Source organism: Aristolochia californica, unplaced genomic scaffold (assembly GCF_029961685.1).
Source record: "Aristolochia californica isolate CCGP_79_NKW_82.1479 unplaced genomic scaffold, dmAriCali1.0.hap1 SCAF_5, whole genome shotgun sequence".
Taxonomy (NCBI): Eukaryota; Viridiplantae; Streptophyta; class Magnoliopsida; order Piperales; family Aristolochiaceae; genus Aristolochia; species Aristolochia californica.
The window spans coordinates 3,145,386-3,159,738 of NW_027182214.1; the positions used below are offsets into that span (position 1 = coordinate 3,145,386).

The window sequence follows — 14,353 nt, forward strand, 5'->3', positions numbered from 1 at the left end:
AAGAGTTAAAGAAGTAACCCTCAAAGATTCATATTTTCCATCATAAAAAGAAAATAAACACCATTAATTCATATGACAAGTTCATAATATAATGCTATAAACATAATCTTCAAAATTACATTCTTTTCTACCCCATCTAGCTCTTCATCTTCCACTTCATCATCATCATTAATTCTAAGTAATCACCAATCAACTTAGAATGAATATTACATAATAAAAAATAATTAAATTACAATCAACTTAGATACACAAAAGCATAAGAACAATGTCATCCCAAGGCATGACAAAATCATTAAAAGAATATTATAAAATCCTTGAAAAATATTTGAATCATTTTATCTCAACCAAATATTAATTCAAATAAAAATTAATAAAATTATTCTTATATATAATCGGGTAATCGGGTAACTGGATACAAAATAACCCTTACCTGTGTTAGTTCTATTTAACAAATGAGAAATAGGTAATTGGGTACAATTACTCGAATATCTAATTGATTAAAATTTTTAGTTTCATGTAATAAATTATAAAAAAAGTTTGATTAAATAGATAAATTGAGAATCCAAATCGTGCCATGGATGCGTTCCCTTTGTTTACATTAAAAAAGGGAATTTTAGTAGCAAGATTGTGCGGCCTCTGTGGTTTATGTCTCGTAAAGTTTTAGTACTTTGCCTTCCTTTCCTGTTCAGAATGTGTCTTAGTTTTCAGTGAAACATCTTCTCGAAATTTAATCTCATCTTGAAATGGGAGTTAACGAAAAGTTGAAGATAAATTGCCGATATATTAGTTTAACTCTACGTCATGAGATGGTCGACATTCCTTTTCAAAGGACATGATTAGGCCTCCGTGGGATCTTCCAAACTCATTGGAGAATAAAATCATCACTTTTTGATATGTGGCCTTAATAAAGCATAAACAAAAGAAAACTGAAAAAAAGAGGAGCTTCATTTCTGCCTCGATGCGAAGCGGCAAAATTGTGACACCTGGTATTCATCGGATATTTTTTCTCTTTGTTTCTGCTTCTATGTACTGTAAATGGGTATTTATGGAACCGTTTTCATTGGTCAGGTTGATGTTGCATTGAAGAAAAAGAGGGGGGAAATGTTTTATTTTTCCTTTTCACGAAAATGGGTATCTTAGGTTTTTGAGTGGCAATTTTCAGATTCTGGGTTTTGCTTAATTCTTCTAAAATCATAGGTACTCTTTGCTGCAAGTGGTTTCCTTCTGGGAGATTTGATTGCAAATGACTATTATTGTTTTTTCTTTACAGATTATTTCATGCGATGTAGTCTCGCTTACTTGGTCTTAGTTTGATTTTCGTAGTATGAGTCTGCTCCTCTTTGTCTCTCTATCTTGATGCTTTGGGTTTTTTATTTGCTAATTATATCATCAGCAGTGGGTGTTTCAGTTGCTGTGGTTTGCAATCGGAAGACTTCTTTGGACAATTTCAGTTAGTTTATTGTTTTCGTTCGTGGGTGACGTTCTGTATTTATCTTTGCTTTCACATAAATAATTACCTTGTTCCTTGTGAGGGATTTTGAAGCCTGATTAGGCTTTCTTAGCTGGGTTCTTGCTATTTTGAGTGTTGTTTCAATGGGTAATGTTAGTGTGAAAGAGGAAGGGAGAAGCTCATCTGGACTTGGAGTGGAGGAGGGCCAGTTCCCACACGGCCAAACTGAGGACGAGGTTACCTATCATGAACACAAAGGACTGGAACTGATGGGGCATAGTCCTCCACACAGTCCAATAGCTACCCAATCACCTCTGATGTTCTCTCCACAGGTTTCCTCTCTCTCTCTCTCACTCTTTTTCTTTTATTTTCATTTTTTAAATTTCAAGTACTATATATCTAATTAATTTATGTGCATGTTCTTTGGATATACATGATTTTTTAAAGAAATTGGGATCTGCTTCAGCTACCTAAAATCCAATTCTGTTTTTATCTGAATTTGAATTCTTTCATGGATTGTATTATTCTTGGTCATTGGCTGCATTGAATGCAGTGTTTCTCCTTATTACTGATTTATAGGCTGGACATTATTGCTTGTTAAAAACTCTTCATATCCGTTTTTTTTTTTTTTTTTTTCATTTTTTCGTTTTTGGACTCTGTTTGGTGATGATGGTGAACACGCATGCTACTTGGATCTTCTTGTTCGATTTGCATTACTTTTGGCTTCATATCTACTGCTCAGCAGTTTTCCTTAAGTGTCATGGCCTTCTTTGATTTCTTTTGTGCTTCTTTGATTTCATTACTATATTTACTGCCTACTATTGACTCGCTTTAGGCACTTTGGTGGTAATTTATCACAACTTATTAGCGGCAGGTCTCACTGAAAATATCCCTGTGGACTTTCATTGACAAGACTGATTCCAAATTGTTATCAAATGGAAAGAGACCGGTTCCTTTAAATTCTTCTGTAAATTGTTGTCAATATGCCACAACTATAATTTCATTCATGATTTCTTAGACACAAGCTATTTGCCCCCTGCAATGTTATAGGGATAGTTGACTAAGATAGAACTTAGCTGTAATATTCCTTGGGTCACTGTTGTTCACTTTGAGTCATATATTTTGTTGAGGCATAAGAAGATGCTTTGCGGTCCTTGCTGATTTTTTTTTTTTTTGAATGTTGATTATACATACACACACCCTCCTTGCCCTTAATGGTAATTATCCCTTCAAGGTGGAAGGTGATTCTGGAACTTTTGTTTTTAGATAAAAAATGCACTTGTGGTTGAGGTTCCAACTCCAAAGAAAATTGACTTCTCCAGGCCTCAATCATGCAGTGGCTTCACATGTCACAGAGAGGAGAGCCTTATTTCTGATTCATAGGCTAAAGTAGTGTAGGGAAATTCTTCGAGTATCTCACTTTTTTTTTTTTTTAGAAAAAGGGGTGTTTTAGTGAGGCAAGAAGCCAAAAACAAGATTACAAGGCCTGGGGGGAGCGTCCCTGACAATGAGGGGCTGTAGGGTCCCTCTCTCCCTAGCAAGTGAATCAGCCATGCTATTGGCTGATCTCAAAACATGAGTCGAAGAAATTACATTAGAGGCTAGGCCCATTGCCTCAAAGAACTGATGACGGATCTGCCAAGGTGGAGAAGTCTTGTCTTGCACCAATTGATAGTGAGTTGGGAATCCCCTTCCACAAGAGATTGCCTTGGAAACGAGTGCTGAAGATTCTAAGGCCTTGGACTAAGGCAGTCAATTCAGCCGTTATGGCGTCAGCCACACTGAGGGGTCTGGCGTACGAAAGGAGAACCTCACCCGAGCTGGAGTGAAAGATTCCACCAAAACCAGCAGGGCTAGGATTACCCAAAGCGCTGCCATCGGAATTTAATTTGATGCTGCCAAGGTGGTGTGTGTGTGTGTGTGTTGGGGGGGCGGGGAGGGAGGGGGCAGCCATTGCTGAATCTGAGTATGCTTAGGCTTGGTGAGGGAGGCAATCAAGACCCATTTCTCCCTAATGAGACCTGCTTCAATGTGTTGGAAAGTCTTCAAGGTGATCAGCCATGCAATTATGTTATTGAGGGCGTGGTAAGCAACTGAGCTGGGGGATGACCTGCTGCCATGGAAGTGCCACCGCTTCATTTCTAGCCAAATCATCCCAGGAGCATAGGCAACGCAAGTCTTCAGCATGCATAAATTAATGCTAAAGAGGTTGGGGAAGAAAGGCCATACTCGCCAAGCAAACGGGCAGTGAACAAGAACATGATTAATGGAATCATCTTTGCAGCCTTAGAGCCGACACTTGATGTTGGGAAGAGATTTACCCCTTTTCCTCAAGTTATCAAGGTGAGGATCTTCCCGTGCAGAAAACTCCAAATGAAATTTTTGATTTTGTGAGGAGCAGGAAGGGTCTAAGCAACTGGGGCACAATTTGTGGGGGTTGCCAATCGGTAACTTGAAGCAGCTAGAAACAGAGAAGACACCCCCAGGATCAGGAGTCCAGATGGTCAGATCATCAAGATGTCTTGGGATGTATAAGCCATTTAGAAGCCACATGAGCATCCTCAGCCTCCTAATCAGTGAGAGCTTGGCATAACCCCAAATCCCAGGAGGGATGGTTGCTAGGAGTGGCAGCAAAAGTGTCAACCACAAGGTGGTCAGGGTGCAGGTGAGCCAGTAAATTCTGGGAAAGAAATCCTTTTGAGGCTGCAAGCTAAGCCAGGGGTCATACTAGAACCTCACCTTATCACCTTTACCAACTTGAAATTTCCAAGCACCTTGGATCAAAGGAAAACGTTTGGAGATTGTTATCCAAATGGGGGATAAACACCAGGTGTTCCCATCAAACCACCAATTACTCATGCCAGATCTAGCTTTGCGAAGAACTTATAGGAATCCAGACAACATCTCTGCCACCATTGATTTTCCAACACCATTTAGCTAGCGGGGCTTGATTTACATACTTTATAGGTCTGATGCCAAGGCCACCATCTTTCTTGTGCTTCATAATATCTTCCCATTTGATAAGATGATGCACAAAGTCGGAATCAGCCCCATGCGAAAGGAAAATTTGCATCAGCTTCTCCATCCTCTGGACACTCATGGAGAAGTGGAGGAAGGAGAGAAAGTAAGAAGGTATTCCATTTAGGGCTGGTTTAATAAGAATGAACTGACCAGGTTTGGAAAGAAGATGCTCCTTCCAAGATGAAAGATGTCGCTCCATACGCTCTAGCACAGGATTCCAAAGGATTTTATCTGGTCTGGCCAAGAAGAGGGGGAGGCCTTGATATGCAGCTGGAAGAGATCTGGCTAAGCAGCCCAGTGCCAAGGCCATGGCATCAATCTCCTTCTGGTCAGTGCTGAAACTGTAGATGGTTGACTTACTCCTGTTGACTTTTTGGCCAAAGATCATCTAAAAAATGGCAAGGACAGCCTTAAGATTGAGAACCTGATGAGGAGAATCCTTGATAAATAGTATTGTGTCATCAGTAAACTGGGTGAGACGCACATCAAAGGCAGGGGTGGGAGAAGTAGCTTGCAGCCAACCAAGTTCCATTGCTTTGAAGATGAGGCTGGCTAGACTTTCGTTGACAATATTGAAGAGGTAAGGGGAGATAGGATCACCTTGGAAAATGCCTCTTGTCCCCTTGAAATATCCATGAGAACTCCCATTGATGAGAGCAAAATAACTGTCAGAGGAAATACAACTCCAGATCCAGCTGCACCATTTTGATCCAAAACCCATAAGCCCCATCATATTCTCCAAGTGCTACCAACAAACACTATCAAAAGCCTTCTCAAAATCAATTGTAACTATCAGCTTAGGCTCCAAGCGTCTTCAAAAAGTGTCAGTGATTTTGTGAACTTTCATTGCCGAATCAAGGATGCTCTTTTCTCTTATAAATGAAATTTGGTGAGGGCTAACGGGACTATGAAGTGCTCCATCCAAGCGAGTGGCAAGGACTTTGGAAATAATCTTGTAAGACCCGGAGATGAGGCTGATAGGTCTAAGTCATTCGGTGTTTCAGTATTGATAACTTTTGGAATTAAGGTGACGAAAGAAGCACCCATACTTCAGTAGGTAATGCTATTTGCGTGGAAGTCATTCATCGTGGTTCAAAGGTCCTCTTTTAGGAAGCCCCATACCATGTGGAGAACTCCCCGTTAAAACCATGGGGTCTCGGGGCCTTCTCAAGTGGCATTGATAATAGGGGTGCTTAAATTTCCTCCTCTGTAAAAGGCATTTCAATAGAGTTTGCGAGGCTTAAGGGGAGGCACCTTGAAAGGAGCCAAGGGGTTTGGGGACGATTAGCCATGATCGGAATATAAATCTGTAAAATTTGATGGCATTAGTAATTTCTGATCGATTGGAAGTCAATTTACCATGTACAAGAAGGGAATTGATCCGTTTCGATTTGTGCCAGGCTGAGGTGACGACATGAAAGAATCTTGTATTGTCGTCCCTCTCCTTTAGCCACTTATATCTTGCCCATTGCTTCCAAATGATTCGTTCACGATGAATGATGTTTTGGAGGAAATTGGAAGAGGAAATTCTAATAGAAAATTCATTATTGTTTAGGGGCCTACAATGATATCTAAGTGGTGAATTTGAGATCTACGTTTTTGCGAATGAAGGTTGCATTTGATTCCTTATGCTAGGATTTGAGCAGAAGCTTATGCAGCTTGAGCTGAAGAGAAGGGACCCATCCTTCGGCCCCTGAATGGTCAAGCTGTTCCAAGTAGTTTCCACCCTAGTTGAAGTTCTTAGAGGTTAGCCAAACTTTTTCAAAGTGGAAAGGCTTGAATCCAAGAAGCGGTACAAGTATTGAGCAATATAGGCCAGAGGTCGGATATAAGTCTTCCCAAGGTGGTGCCTAAAGTGTGAGGGAAGGTAAGAAGCCAACTGCCTCATGCCAGAAGGCAGTCAAGTTTGGACAGAATCGGGGTTTGCTGAATGTTTGTCCAAGTGAACCCTTTTCTAGAGGTGGTTATCTCCTCAAAATCACAAAAATACCGCATAGTAGATAAAATTGCTTGGCTAGAGGGTGTTTCTCATTGCAAAACCAAATGGCATTGAAGTCCTCCACAACCAACCAAGGGAGGTTCCAATGAGATAGAAGACTCAACATTTCCTCCAAAAATTCAGGCCTTTTTGCTTGTATAGACATCTGCCAGACACCACGTGGAGCCAAGATTCTTGTCAAACAGTTTGAGGTCATTTGAAAAATTCCCAATGCGATCATCGATGAGGTCAAATGCCAGTATGTCCCACACAATTAGAATACCCTTTGCAGTACCATTGTCATCTAGGGAGATCCATTTAGGGTTCTGCTTGTGCCTTAGTCATTTGGCATTTGGTTTCTTGGAAGATGGTTTGGTTGACCTTGTTATCTTTAAGGGTCTCCTTACAGCCCTCTTCTGGCTGCCCCTAACTCCTCTGATATGCCAAAACGTAAGGATCATTTGGAAAATTTTCATTTTGCCACTCCTTTAGCCTTTGCTGTTGATGGTCCCCCATTTTCCACTGATTGATTTTTCATCTGTTCGGTAAATTCCATCATTCTGGTGCAAGGGCCATCATTGAACTTGTCTCTTTGGCCTTGAATGAGAAATTTGTTCTCAGTGTGCCTGGATGAAGTTTTGTTGGCCCGAATTGTTTCTTTCCCTTTTTGATGCTTCTGGGTCTGCCTCTAGGTCTCCTTGGGGTTTCCACCATCACTTCAATGTTATCAGTTTTTGGTTTGTCTTGAGTAAGATAAAAAAGACTGAGATGGCATAGGTCCTTTGGATGAATTGAGTAAGTAGCTGGATTTGGGGAAGAGCCACAACTGTCCGAGTTATTGGGGTCATTGGGGTTTTTTGCGGGGATTGGAAAGGAGTTGTGGCGGGTGCAAGGAGAGAGCTAGGTCTGGCTGGAATGGCTTTCCTGCTGTAAATTTGGGGGAGTGGGCTGAAATCCAAGGCTGATATGGGTGCTATGTATGGGGGGTTACTAACATGTGCGGAGGGATCAAAAGGCTGGTCGAGATATGAAGGGGGGGAATCAGCTACGGTTGTCTAATTGTGGTAGGTGGCTTGTTTTATCTGGTGGTTTGGTGGGATTTGATCAGGGAACTTGTTTGATTGGTGAGCAGGAATATGGCAGTGCAGCAGAACAACAAGGAGACCAGAGGGTCAGAAGGGTTAGGTGGCAGGCTTTGGGCAGGTTGCTGTTGATCTGAGGGGGTCTGGCACAGTTTGAATTTGAATTTTGAGGGGTGAGGGATTCAAGAGCTCTCACTGACCTTGGACATGTGACACAATGTCTCAGTGGTTTCTGAGTGAGCGTCCATCAGGTCTGGTTAGGTGTGGTCACACCGGGTTGACTGAGTGTGAACTCATCATCTTCCTCCACGACCAGATCTCTGCTTAGAGCTTCATTTGGAGAAAGAGTCCCTTTCTACCTCCAATTTGATGGTAAAGGGGTCTTCACTGATCACCAAATGGATTAGCGATGATCGAAGGGATCCCAAGACGGGGGTGATTCTGATGTGAGCAAAGTCAAGCCTTTGCTATTGAGTAATACCAACATCGAATTCAACCATAGTTTAGGGGGTACTCCAAAGATCTAAAACCAGGTTCTATGGGTCAGGCCGGTTTCAAGAGTACTTCTTGTCTAAGGTCTTGACTTCAAGTGTTATTAGGGCTTGGAGTTTAACATTTAAAAAAGTAAAAAAAAAACGGTGCACTTGATTTTTTGGGAGCTTTTTGACATAATACCCTTTTCAAAAAAAATATATTTAGTGAATATATAAAAATTGAAAGTATTTGTTAAAATACCCAATTCAAACTTGGATCAACAATTTGCATTGCTGGAGTGGTCAACGCTCGACCGGCCAGCCTGTCACACATTACAATTCTAAAGAAGAATAGAACTGAAGCATTCTTGAACTAATTTGAAGAGGAACCAAAAAGTGGTTTTTTTATTTTAATTTCATTGAGACTGATGTGGAGCATTGACCATTCCAACATGGCTCTTGATTGTTGACCCAACTTTGAATTGGGTATTATCAAATATTTTTATTGTGTATGCAGTCAATAATTTTTTTTAAAGTAAAAACAGTAAAAAAAAAACTTTTCCCATGGTCCTTTTGCCTTGTGTGTCATTTGATGTTCCTCGCAACCTTGTTTTGTGAGGCTTTTGCTTGATAGTGTTCATGTTTATCCCTTCAGATGCATTTAGGTATTTAATTTCCTTGTCAGGTGCTTGAATATTGCATATTTGTAAAATAATTAAATTATGCAGGTAACCATAAAGGATGACAACAAACTCCTGGAGGTTCTAAGACACATGAAAGAGTTGGCTTGCCTTAGACATAAAGGATTGGGAATTCAGGTTGACATAAATGTGCTTCTTATTTGCTAAGAGCAAGTCTGCCCAAAAGCTAGGACTTTGTATAACAGAAATGTCAATTTCTCAAAAAAAGAAGAAGTTGATTTTCTGAAAAACCATTGAGTCATATCTGTACTAGTTGTCAGGAGTAACTTGTATTTCTTCCAATGGAGTATCATGTGTAAATAAAAAGGGGTTGTTAAACATGTCCTTGAAATGGAAGACCAGTAATAGTTTGGCGTTCGTGCTGGAAAATTGTTTGTTTTCATTATGGTAATCATGTTGTGTGGAACAGAGAATGTGTTTTAGGTGCTCGACTGTTAAATACTAGATTCCTTCTTGAATTTGGGATCTTTGGAGCCTCCATTTAACTTTTCCATGTTTCTTGTTCAAGAGCTGCTGAGGCTGATTTACATGTTGTGCTATCCCTTATGTGAGACCACAATGCATCGTCACATTAATTATGTGACAATTATGTGCTTTCAGTACACTGGTCCTTTTGTTATTTCAATTGTCCTGTGATGTATTGTCTCTTTGTGGCTCTCAAAAAGTCTAGGCGTTAAAAGGATTTTCTTTATCCCACCCTAGAAGTTTGATATAAGGTATGATGTTTGAAGAATAATGTGCATAATTGATTGTTTGCAGAATTTTTTGAGCCATTACTTTCTTACAGTAGATTTCAAATTTCGCTCAAAAGAAGTGCCACAGTTTTCTAAGTTGTCTTTTCTAAGTTGAGTCTTATTCTTACAGAAAACAAGATTGCTTCATATTCACTTCCATCAAGTAACATTCAAGTTTTTCATGCTCAAGAACTCATTTTTTTATCCTAAAAGTAATTTTGTCTGCTGTTCAAATGAAGTGCTGATTTTATGTTTTCTTCAGTGTTACCTGATACCAGATGTTTTACAGCTGCTGTCATATATGAGATCATTTCTATAGTCTGTAGCCTTATATTATTTTAGTCAGCAGATCCCTATGGTTCCATTACAAAGACCTGATGAGCCACAGATCCCAAGTAACTCTTGGATGCAACAGACTGATGACTACGAGGACGTGTTCTCGGAGCAAGGGATACCGACCATGATTACATGGACTCATGGAGGAAGACATGCTGCTGTTCAAGGATCATGGGACAACTGGAAAACAACGTAATATTTTCAGACAATATATTTATCTTTGTTGAGCCTGTTTAGTTCTATTTAGAGGTAGGTGAGGGTACAGCTAGAGCAAAATGGAAGTGGACATTCACTTGGTTGTGATAACGCTGATGATGATGATTTCTTTTTGCATTAATTAAAATCAAGTCTACCAATAAACCTAATTTGTTTTAGATCTTTCAAGTCTAACTGTTTGAAGTTTCATGATTACAGGCTCTACTACCTCATGAGCTTATGGTATTTGTGATGAATGAAGATCCTCAAAATAATCTGGTCTTCTTTATTTGTTTTTTCTTTACTTTTTTTGGGCCTCTTACGCTGACCTATAAAACCATCTTATCATGGTGTATAACCTTTGGAGTCAAAAGCCCACTAATAGTTATTATCGTAAAAATCTCTCTTCTTTTAGCAAAAAAAAAAAAATGCTAAAAATGCTTTCTTTCGACAGAGAAAATTTAAGAAAGCATAGGATAAAGGTAGGCAAGCTGCTCAGACTTACGTAAACACAACCATGAAAATCTGGCATGACATGGTGAACCATTTTTTGGCAGAAAACCATTGCAGAGGTCAGGAAAAGATTTCAGTATCATGAAAGTGCTGCTTTCAGGTGTTTACCAGTATAGATTCCTTGTTGATGGAGAATGGAGAAATGCTCCTGACCTTCCATGGACTCATGATGATTTTGGGATTCCCTACAACATATTGGACTTACAGGTAAATAAAGATCTCCATTCTTACTCCATTGTTCATAATGTTTAGTTCCATGGGCCACTTTTTGTTTCTTCTTGGATTTTTCTGGTTTGTAACTCCTCTGGCCCTTGGAGGCTTCTTCTCTTTATAAAATTTCTTATTTTTATAAAAGGAACCAGAATTGGATTAACAAGACAAGCAATTGAAGCAATAATAGATATCTGGTTCTAATGTTCAAAATAATCAGGTTGGAAGATGCCTCAACACTCCTTTGGTTCCTTGTCAAACCTTCCAGTCTTTTACTGGAGCATCAAATGTGATGTATTTATTTACTAATTGTAGAAGGTAGTATCAAATAGAATATTTGGTGGGTATACATGATTAATTTACTGCATAATGGAACTTAATAAACTAGCATCTGTCAAATTCCCCTTGAATGTGCTTATAGCCAGAGACCTCAGCATACCAAGTATACTGCCTTATTGATGGCTGACAAGTTAATGTTAATTGAAACCACCTACTTATTGTTGTTCTAGTTGGAGATATCCACTCATCTGGTAGCTTCCCATCTTGAAGGTGAGTAATCATCTGAATTGTAGTATAGAGGGGAGAGGGCAAACAAAATTCCACTGAATGAAATTTCCAGTATACTCGTGCTTGGGCAACTTATTCAAAAACATTGTAAACTTGTTATCTAGGCAGTAAGATGGAACTGCAGTGTTCTATGTCATATTTTGCAATCTCTCAGTGTTTTTAGATGATGATCAAGTTGTCTTCATTTTCTTTTGTGAGGTTGTACTTAGTTTGCTGTGACTCTTTTCCTAGTTGTGGCTGCAGTTCTAGTTGGCAACTTGACTTGAATGGATCTCACTATTTAAATCCTCCTGCTCCCTTTGGATGGTCATCTAGTTTTCAAGGATTTGGGAAAAGAAAAAATATGTGAAGGGAGACTCTTGCCCTCCTCAAAATTTTAGTTATGTCAATTGCAAACCTATATTTTGATAATTATTCATCAATGCTATTATATATCCCTTCAACACTTTTTATTGGTCGATAGAACACAACTTCTATTGTATACTGGTTGTTACCTATTGTAATTTTAGTGAAGCAATATCTTTATGGTGATTTGTGACACTCTTGTAAAATTGAAGCTTGTTTTTTACTATTTAATGGCCTGTATGTCATGAATCTACCATGCTGTAAATCTATTTAATCTCTTATGCAGGATTTTGTTCCGGACAACTTGGAAAGCGTTGCTGGTTTTGAGCCGCCCCAGTCCCCGGAGTCGAGCTACAACAACTTGCCCATGGGTTCAGATGATTATGCTAAAGAGCCACCTCTGGTCCCATCCCACCTAAACTTCACTTTGCTTAATGTGCCATCATTTGTGGATGGTTCCACACCATTGTCTAAACCACCACATGTTGTGCTTAATCATCTCTATGTGCAAAGAGAGAAAAGTGGTCAATCCACTGTTGCACTTGGCACAACACATAGGTTTCTGTCCAAATATGTCACAGTAGTTCTATACAAGTCTTTGCAGAGGTAACCTGCCCATTTTCCTGAAATGAATCATGTTGAGGAGAGGTAAAGAGTAAGGCCTGCTACAAGAATGAAATTGAAAGGTGTAACTATTAAGTACTATATCCATACGTGGAACTAGAGGTGAAGATTGGGCAGTGGCTTTTGGAACAAATATTTTTTGTTTCAATAGAAAAAATTCATGTTTTTCTCCAAGTTACTTTGAGCTAGCAGTTGTTTCTCCATTGTCTCTGTTACCTTTCTCTATGAGCTCCTTTGTTAGAAAATGAGCTCTGGAGCATATTTTTACACTGGCATGTTTAGAAAGCAAAAGTTGTGAATGAGAGTTTTCACAATCTCCACTTTGTTTCATGACAGAATTTTCTGTTCTTCTGTTCACTTTCTCTTTGAGATAGGACAAAGCTACAACTGTGACATTTATGGAGAATTCTTGAAGTCTTGAACTGCTAAGAGGTTTAAAACCCATCATTACACCATCAACCCTAATATATTTTGAACTTCGGAGATGATCATTGGTCTCATTTGCCCTTTTTTTGAGGTAGGGCCAAGTGATAGAGATTATCCTTTGATGGTTATGTGGATTTTAAAATTTATAAGCCAGTGTGCATGGTCCATCCTTCACATTAAGGCTGCATTTGCTTCAATAAGAAATAACTGGGAAAATTATACATAGAAAAGTTTTCATTTGACCAAAATTTTCTAGTCTGTATCATCTCATTAATGCTCCATTCAAAGAGTTACAATCTAAGTTTTCCAACATTTAATGTAATACTTTGTAGTTTCTCCTTTCAGATAATATTAAGAGCCCTCAAAGATGGCTAATTGCGTGTTGTAAATATGGAATCAATGAAAGGATAACTTCCATTAATGGTCTTCATCACTCCTAAGAAGCAGAACAGAGTAAAAGATGCATTAGAATGTCAATGCTAGAGATCAGTTTTCATTGACATAAATTTTGGTAATAAGCGTTCAGAGTGAAAATACTTGCATTGAAGAACACCCAACATGCGATTCATAAACCTGCAACTTGATGAGGATTTACTCCTAACATGCCCACCTCCTCAGGAAAATATCCCTTCAACCAACTTCCTTATTAATGCTAGCAGGTGAAGTTTAATCTCCCCTTCACCTTGCTGAGGGTAGATTAGCTTCATCTTTTTTTCTGATCTTCGTTTTGATTATATAACGATAAAAAAAAATTCTCATGAACGTTTCTGTTGAAGGAAAAAATAAGTCTCTGAAACATCAAAAGCTTCCTTATTCAGCGGCTCTATTTCAGTAAATCCCAAACCTGTTTCTAAAAACAAGTCTTTTGTTCAGGTGAGAAGGTTCAAATGTAGATGGTTTGCTCTTGGAATGGCAATGAATCATTGCATGGCTGATGGAATAGCAGCATCTGAGTTTCTGAACTCTAGGGCTGAAACTGGAACTGCTAGAGGCTTATCTTTGTCCACCAAGCCATTATTGACAGATCAATGCTGAAATCAAGAGAAACTTCCAAGATAGAATTCCCCCACCTTGAATTTCAAGGGATTGATGACATATCAAACATTAAGAGCCTCTACAAAGATCAGCCTGTTGAGTACAGAGCATTCTATTTTGACTCGGAAAACCTGCTACTCCATATCAGATCAGCCATTGACTACATTGAAGAAAAACGAGCACGGCCGTCACTAACTACTACTCTAGTGCTCACTACATGGACTACATAGTCGTTTGATACTGTTGATTTTGGATGGGGGCGGCGAGTGCAAACCTGGCCAGGAGCTTTACCAGGAAGGGAAGTAGTAGTCTTCCTTCTTCACAGGAATGAGAAAAATGGTATTGACTTGATACTGGGTCTTCCAGCTTCTTCTATGCATATCTTTGAAGAGCTGACAAAAATGAGAATGTCGTAAGATGGTTCTGAGAGCAGTGTCTGAAATCTGAAGACTGGATGGAAGAGAGAGAATGATAGAAGAGAGTTTCAGAAACTGTCATTGGGTCATACACGACACCCTTTTCTTTTAACCACCTTAACCAAGAGATAATTACAAGAATTCTCCCGCTTACTTACATGAACATTCTCTGTAAAAACTAGGGACAACAATCTTAAGGAGATTGAGAAGCATTTGTGATAGGTGAGGAAAAAATGAAGTATTCTAA

The 14,353-nt window shown here is 39.2% G+C and overlaps 1 protein-coding gene across 4 annotated transcripts; it reads left to right on the plus strand.

Moving 5' to 3' along the window:
- Positions 1-815: 815 nt before the first annotated feature.
- On the plus strand, positions 816-12,520 carry LOC137965662 (SNF1-related protein kinase regulatory subunit beta-2-like). Of its 4 annotated transcripts, none has more exons than XM_068811957.1 (6): positions 816-986; positions 1,069-1,782; positions 8,733-8,822; positions 9,855-9,967; positions 10,528-10,690; positions 11,892-12,520. In XM_068811957.1, the coding sequence occupies exons 2-6, from the start codon at positions 1,594-1,596 to the stop codon at positions 12,213-12,215; spliced, it is 879 nt and encodes a 292-aa protein (XP_068668058.1). In that variant the 5' UTR covers positions 816-986; positions 1,069-1,593; the 3' UTR covers positions 12,216-12,520. The 4 variants fall into 4 exon arrangements, with proteins under 4 accessions (XP_068668058.1, XP_068668061.1, XP_068668060.1 ...); XM_068811960.1 differs by having other exon boundaries at positions 1,608-1,782; XM_068811959.1 differs by lacking the exon at positions 8,733-8,822.
- The last annotated feature ends 1,833 nt before the right edge of the window (positions 12,521-14,353 follow it).